The sequence below is a fragment of the Schistocerca cancellata genome, chromosome 2 (genome assembly GCF_023864275.1).
Source record: "Schistocerca cancellata isolate TAMUIC-IGC-003103 chromosome 2, iqSchCanc2.1, whole genome shotgun sequence".
In the NCBI taxonomy this organism is placed as follows: Eukaryota; Metazoa; Arthropoda; class Insecta; order Orthoptera; family Acrididae; genus Schistocerca; species Schistocerca cancellata.
The window spans coordinates 809,563,206-809,571,014 of NC_064627.1; the positions used below are offsets into that span (position 1 = coordinate 809,563,206).

At 38.6% G+C, this 7,809-nt stretch overlaps 1 protein-coding gene across 1 annotated transcript; it reads left to right on the forward strand.

The window, feature by feature from the left end:
• Positions 1-542: 542 nt before the first annotated feature.
• On the forward strand, positions 543-7,244 carry LOC126162677 (porphobilinogen deaminase). The gene is made up of 7 exons (XM_049919328.1): positions 543-904; positions 1,902-1,974; positions 2,108-2,291; positions 2,386-2,471; positions 3,001-3,182; positions 4,793-5,127; positions 5,426-7,244. Exons 1-7 carry the CDS (start codon positions 860-862, stop codon positions 5,601-5,603), a joined length of 1,083 nt encoding a protein of 360 aa, XP_049775285.1. The 5' UTR covers positions 543-859; the 3' UTR covers positions 5,604-7,244.
• Positions 7,245-7,809: the final 565 nt, after the last annotated feature.

The window sequence follows — 7,809 nt, forward strand, 5'->3', positions numbered from 1 at the left end:
TTAAAAAAATTAAATACTCAAATTTACGATGGAAAAAACCATGTTATGATCATAAGATGACGCCATTAACCACTTAAGACGATTTCTAGAAAACAGTCAAATACCGTGTTGCAAAGCACTGCCAGGTTCGCTATTTATACAATAAAGGGCGCCAACTGGACGACTCGCCCGGGGCACCTGGATGGCTAAGGCCGGCCCTGCCTGCAAGTATTAGTTACATATAAATAAAGAATAAAATTTCTGCAAGTGATGCTTCAACTTTTCCAAGAATTGTTGTTGCCGACTTTATACAATGCCCCTTCCTCTCAACGGCTTTCTTCTCTCTTCCGTCTTCTCAGCGCAAAGGCAAGCCTCATCATTTGACAATGTTGGGTCTGTGCTCTGTAACAATTAGCTCGCTGCTCTGCAGTTAACGAGCAGCTTCGGGTGATTCCGTGCGAGTTCGGTACTGTGGGGCCGAACATGGAGGGGGCCGAAGCTACAAAGCAAGTCAGCGTCGACACAACATATCGATAAGGAGTGAGATCGACGTAAATATCCTTGAAACAGTGAGTGTCCGCCAGTAGCACTACAGGAGTGGAGTGAAGTGGTTGGAGTGTGGCTGTGTACAGTAAATGTTTGTGAATGACCATGGCTTGCTGATGAGGACGTACTTGAAACCCCACATCGTATAATATTAGCTTCCACAATCTACTGCAGTGTCAGTAATTGTGGATTTAAGGTGAATGTGAATAAAAATTAGTGATAGTGTATCTGGTGCTTAGTTGTGATTACATCGCCTGGAAGTGTGACCTACTTCGTTTAGAGCAGCTTTGGAAAGTAAAACCGCTGTATATACTACATTAAAAGATACTACAAAATGAGGGGAGACAACTGTATCCGTGTCGGATCAAGGAAGAGTGAGGTGAGTTTTTAATGGCGGTTTAAATATTAACATACGTAAAGTATGAAAAATACGGAGGGTATCCAAAACTTAACTGTTACCAGACTAAACCGTGTATTCTAGTAGCCATTAGCAATTATATTAATACTCGTTACTAACAAGCGTCCCGTCGTAGCAACTGATTTGCTTTTTTGGGCTAGATTCGCCGTGAACGAATGACCATGATTATTTAGCAACCACCCCACCCCCACCCTCAGATGACAGTAGTGATGTCCAGTAGACAAAAAAGTGTATAAAAAGGGAGGAAAGTCTTCATGTGGAATGTCAACCGTTACTAACTGAATTTCTCACAGAAAGAGTTTCTTGTGTCATGATGTGGTGAGAGAGCAAATCTGGAGCTGAGATCCTTAATTAGGGCCTAATCAAGTATCAGAGCAAGGCCAACGAGTGGAACATTAGTTTCGTTTAATACCGGACGATAATGTAGCGTCAATTCAAAATTCTAAGGGAATCGAATCACGGTGAGAGGATGCCTCGACCTGGTTATAATTTGATACACGTCTGTTCTATTTCCTCGTTTATTCTACCATGCGTAAGTAGAAATACTTAGACAATGTCACCTTAAATTGAAACTGCAGTGTGGTATTTCATAACAGGAAAAAAAGTCACCTCAGGTGAAAGTGCGAAGTCCCTCTACATCACTGATATATGAATTTGTTTCCATGGAGTCACTGATAATTTCACTAGTTGCACCTATCGCATTGTAAGGTCGCAGTAAATTCCTTGTCTAACACCTTTCGCAACTCGTGTCATTTGTAGCAGAATTGCCTATCCTAATGTCAAAGTAAGCATCAATTACAGAAAGCATTTCTCCGTAGAGCCTATGGGCTTCATTAAATTTCTGTGCAGTATTTTACCTTACCATAAAGTTACTATGTAAGTGTGGATATATATTCAGAAAATGCCATGAACAGCCCAGCAAACATGTTTTTAATACATTTCTTTTCTTTTCCTCCAGCTGGCCCTCATTCAGACAAGATATGTTGTATCGTGCCTAAAGGAGAGGTACCCAGAAAAGAAGTTCGAAATCAGTAAGATACTAATTTTTTTGTGTTGATATGTTATCGACAATAAGTTTCAAATCTATTTGCAGTTGGTTTTATAAGATATGTTTAGCAGTTGCATCATTATGAAGGCATTCAAAATGTACATTATTAATTCCAGTCACTATGAGCACAACTGGCGATAAAATATTAGACAAACCTTTAACAAAAATAGGAGAAAAAAGTTTATTTACGAAGGAGTTGGAAACAGCTTTAGCGGATGAATTGGTAGATTTTGTTGTTCACTCCTTGAAAGATCTTCCAACAACTCTGCCATATGGAATGTGTATAGGTGCGGTCTTAAGGTATGTCTCAATGCATCTTATAAGATCATCATTCTAATAATTATGCTAAGATTATATTTTTTAATACTTCCAATTTTTTTTTTCTTTTTTGCAGTCGAGAAGATCCGAGGGATGCAGTAGTTATGCACGAAAAGCACAGTAATAAGACGTTATCAACATTGCCAGAAGGAAGCGTTATAGGTAAGAGCCTATAAAGTTATAAATGATCTTTAGAGGAACAATGGAAGTGAGGCAGATTATGTAGAGAGATTTTGGCATGATTTCTGTTGAATTTCTCAATATCGGAGTGAGATAGGAAACAGTCTTGGAAATCTGGATTCGTTGTGATGTCACTATTTTACTTTCAGTTATTAGATATGTTTATTTTCCTCTCTTTGTGTCATCAGAATGTCCCCATGATTTTTAATAGTTATTTGATTTGGTGAATTATTTGACCCTTTATTTACATCTTTGGTGCGATATCAGTGACAGACAATTTTATTTTTACTAAAATTATTAGTTTATATGTTGATTGTTACAGGATCTTGTGATTAGATTCATTTCTTAATGAATCTGTGTGTAGTCTCTCTTGGTTATTGTATGTTCTTGTGTAGGCACTAGGATATAGATAAGAGTTTCTTATGTTCTGTTGTATTGATTGAGTACATAACAATATATTATGTGTACACATACTGGTACACCTATTATTTATTTTATTTTATTTTTATAGGGACTAGCTCACTGAGGCGGAAGGCTCAGTTAAACAGGAAGTATCCACACTTGAAAGTCATAGATATAAGGGGAAACCTAAATACAAGACTGGCAAAACTTGACAAAGGTGACACATTTGATGCCATTGTGCTTGCTGCTGCTGGTATAAAAAGGATGGACTGGGAGAAGAGGATCAGTGAGGTAAGCAAGATACAACAAGTATTTTTAGTAGACTAATATTAAGTTATTTGCGTTACCAACAGAAGCATAAGTGATAAATGGATGTAAATATATGCAGTTGTCATTTCATAACCATGGTCACAGCTACTCTTGGATGTAATGAAGAGAAACAGTCAGGTTCAGGCATGTCCCCTGGTGAGCTTTACAAACTGTGCGTCAGTAAACGGCACACAAATAAATTGAAGCAGTGGAGAACGAGATACAATATGCCAGCTTCGATCACAGGCACTTGCCAAATTTCGTGCTTGCATCATCAGCTGAGGATGACGAGGAGGTGCCCAGTTGAAGTATCATGTAGTGTAGTTGATGACGACCAGTGGCAAGGAGGCTGTGGGAAGAAAAGAGGTGGCTTGCACAAAATTTCTAGGTTGTATGTTGAATGGCAGGAAGCTCTAAATGTAGAAAAATTTAATTTAATGCAGATGATTAGGAAAAACAAATGCCTAATGTTACAAAAATTGTGAGAGCAGTGACATCACTAATCAGTTCAGAACGGCAGTATTGTGACCATCACAGACTTGGAAACGTGCCTCTTAACAGATATGACTTTATTGTGTTAGTTAACCTCTGAATTTATTTTTAAACAGCCAGTAATGTTTATTTGCCCATGGTGTAAAATGGCATCACATATGTAGGTATAAAACATTATTTGTGATCGTGTGTACTCATTGGTCATTTTAAAGGGGAAGATATAAGGGAGGCTGCCTTACATGACCAAAAATATATATTCCTTTAAACTGTGAGGCAGAATTTCTTCCCAGTATGTACCTTCAGGAGCCAAACCATTCAGTACTCCCAATAGATATACACAAATTAAAAGTCCACAACACCATGATGGAATGTAAATTGTGCTGAAAAACTGATCTTTGGCATAGTCTGGGGTATAGGTTAGGTTGGAAGCTGACAATTTGGTTGTGGGTTAGTGAAGCCTACGAATGTGCATACGAAAACGTGGCTGTGGTGAAATATCAATCTGCAGTGTAGCTCGAGGACTAGATGAGGTTGAAAGATGACAGTTTGGTAAAGCATTCAGTTAATCCAAAAAACTAAATGGTATACCTTCATTGAGCTTTTAGTTTCACTTTGGTGGTGTATGATTCACACGTTTCAAGTGTGTTTTGATATGTTGTTGGAACCTTAAACTTGTAGAGTGAAAACTTTTTTGCCGGCCGCGGTGGTCTAGCGGTTCTAGGCGCTCAGTCCGGAACCGCGCGACTGCTACGGTCGCGGGTTCGAATCCTGCCTCAGGCATGTATGTATGTGGTGTCCTTAGGTTAGTTAGGTTTAAGTAGTTCTAAGTTCTAGGGGACTGATGACCACAGATGTTAAGTCCCATAGTGCGTAGAGCCATTTGAACCATTTTTTGAAAACTTTTTACTTTTGAAATAATAATTAAATATAATGAGGTAAAATATTGTTTCAGGGATCTGCTAAGTACTCTCTCTCTCTCTCTCTCTCTCTCTCTCTCTCTATCTCTCTCTCTGTGTGTGTGTGTGTGTGTGTGTGTGTGTGTGTGTGTGTGTGTGTGTGTGTAGTTCCCACATATACTTACTTAGCTTTGCCTCCCACAGATGCTAGATGCAAATGAACTCATGTACGCTGTGGGCCAAGGTGCCCTAGCAGTGGAGTGCCGTGAGGATGACCTTGAGGTACTTTCATTATTGGAACCACTGCATCATGGTGCCACAGCCCTGAGGGCACTCTCAGAGCGAGCATTCCTGCGTACATTAGAAGGTGGTTGCTCCGCTCCTGTAGCTGTAGTATCTTCTTACACAGATGGCACACCAAGAGCCACACTGTCGTTAACTGGTGCCGTCTGGAGCCTGGATGGTTCACAAACGTTGAAGAGAGGAGCCGTATGCCACGTACGGTATCATGAAGAAGATGATGATGGTGAGCCTCCCAGGTGGGTACTTGCACATGCACAGGTAATAATTAGAGGTATCAACTGAATAGCTGTGGAATATAAAGTTTTCAGCACTAATAATTAACTTTCAAGGAAAATGGACAAAAGAAAATATGGAAAATTTCATTGGTTGTAGTTTTTTTTTCCTTTTATGTATGGCAGTATTACTGTGTTTGAATGGTATAAATGCGGGTTTTGTTGTGTGTCATTAGCTGAGTTTTGTGATCGAAGATAAGTGTAGCTCTTGTAAGACATACCACAGCAATACACCAGCTAATGGAAGAATTTTATATTGCAGCAAATGCCCATACCGAATGCCAAAACTGTTTTGTAGCATGGCACCAGCATCTCTCTCATATATGGACCTTGAAGAAGCAGAGAAGCTTGGAGAAGATTTGGCAATGAGCATGATTAAAGGTGGAGCCCTCACCATTATGGCTGAAGCTAAGAAGAAAAATGAAACAACACCAAGTTGATACTATTTATATAAGTAGTCAGCTGTTGTTAAATTATTTTTCTGCTGTAAAGTTGTGTATGTGCACAATGCCCTCTCATTTGTGGAACATCAGTTGTTTCGCTGAAACACAAAACTACGGAGTGATTGTTGTGTTAACTGCAGTTAAGTGCATTTATGCTTGAGGAAAGCGTTCTTTGACCCTGGATGGATGTAATGCAGTGTTCATTTGATGCAGTTGAACACAGTATTGAGTACAAGTATTTTGTTTCAAGATCCAACATTATTGCATTGGTGTGTATAGTGTAAGTTTGTTCATACCATGTGGCACTTTCACATCCTGTATTCAGTGTCATGCTCAGTCAGAATCAAGAGATGTAAAAACCATAGTTAAATCATAATGACAATGGTGCTACTGTTCTGCGATTTGAAAATTTGTGATTTATACTAGTTCTGATGACAGACCAGCTGCTGCTTGATATTCATAGCTGCTACAGAAATTATCAATTTGTAATTTTAAAATTGTCAGGCCTTTTTTACAATGGAGGGATGTGACAGAAGGTGCTGAACTCTGATACCAGGATCAAGTGCTACATACTATCATTGGACAGAGAGTAGGAGTGGAAAGGGAGAGCGCATGTATTTTCTTCTGACATAAGTTGTCCTTGAAATATGCCTTTTAAGAAGAGAGCCTGCTCAAGCTGTGAACATTTGTAACTGTCAAAACTAAATGTTAATAAGGCATGTTTTTTTTCTGTATTAGCTGTAAACACAGATATGCATTCCATTGTATCCAGCTACAGCTATCTTCAATATGAAACATATTTAAGAGTCCCTAATGTCAGTATTTATAATGAATTGTAATTCAAAGCTGCCTTGTTGTAATCAGTGAAATGCAGAATGGTTTTTTGTGATTTTGGAGAGCAGACAAAGTCTCTGGGCTGTACTTCATGTCCAATACCTGTTGCAGCTAAAGTCTCACACCATGGAGCGGACATCATAGAGATCATTCTTTACTTATTTTTTGCATGGTAAAGTTACCATTATTAAGTGATGCATTGTGGCCAGTCAGGAAATAATGCTGTTATTTGAGACAGGGGTAGACACCTAGAGAAAAAATTCCTTGCTGCAGGATCTAAGTGTTAACTTCAGGAGTAGGTTTACATTTGCACATATGTTGGTAATGTCTGTTAAATAAATGTGATGTGGACAACAGATACATACTCAGGCGTAAAAAGCAGCTCTGCAGCAGAGAGATGCTTAACTTCTCAACATTGTTCCTTATTAGACTGAATGGTTTTGTAGTTGCTTGGTTCTAAGTATTTAATTTCAGTGTTGTAATATAGTTGTGATGTGCATTTGCATCTGGATGATCTCGTGTGCACAAAACAAATGCTGAACGCGCGCGTGTGTGTGTGTGTGTGTGTGTGTGTGTGTGTGTGTGTGTGTGTGTTTTCCTTTGTTGTATGTTAAGACATTTATTTTTATAAAACTGTAAATAAACTTTTATATTTATGGAGTTATAAATTGTGTGATGTTTCATTTTCATTATGAGAAGTGTGCCTCCAGTAATAATGAATGAAATAGAAAATGAATGACTTGCTATTTGTGTAAAGCCTGACCCTGTCAAAAGATTTGTAAATGGTTGAAATTATGTATATTTGTTTTTACCCTCAGTGGAAGTTTTCTTTGAGAAAAAGCAATGTATTTGCCACCAAGTTCAGTGCTTGGGCTCAATTTTCTGCAGTCACATTAAACTGTTGCCTATGAACAGCACTGATTCTACAAGATTGGTTGGAAAGGATGTACCATTCCACTTAAAAGGGCTGTTTGGTATAATCAAATAGTTATGAGTCATCTCTTTGTCTTTTAATATGTTGACTACCAGCAAAGCATAGTGACGTCTATTTCACTGGCAGGTCGGGCCATAGCATCAGATGTGGAGCTCTGCTGTGGCCGTGCGTTGGCCTTGTTGCAGTCAGTGCATTAACAAGAAGCCGTCTCGTATTTACAGTGTAAATACCTTCCATGAATCATCTGAAGATTTACGACCCTAGGCTCAGAATGCACTGGTTACAGATTACTAAAATAAATCCATCATATTGTTTGTGAAACTAGAAAGCAATTGAAGTCACTTGCTGAGAAAGTCCACATTTTATTGAACACACAAATAAAATGAGCTCAACCCATGTTGTATGTTGTAAATATATTAAGACAATTATTGCACA

What these genes read in the sequence shown, in the direction of transcription:
- LOC126162677 (XM_049919328.1), top strand. Translation starts at nt 860, where the DNA reads ATGAGGGGAGACAACTGTATCCGTGTCGGATCAAGGAAGAGTGAG. An exon ending in AGAAAAGAAGTTCGAAATCA is followed by an intron (nt 1,975 to 2,107) that starts GTAAGATACTAA and finishes TATTAATTCCAG; the next exon opens with TCACTATGAGCACAACTGGC. An exon ending in GATGATGGTGAGCCTCCCAG is followed by an intron (nt 5,128 to 5,425) that starts GTGGGTACTTGC and finishes TTTATATTGCAG; the next exon opens with CAAATGCCCATACCGAATGC.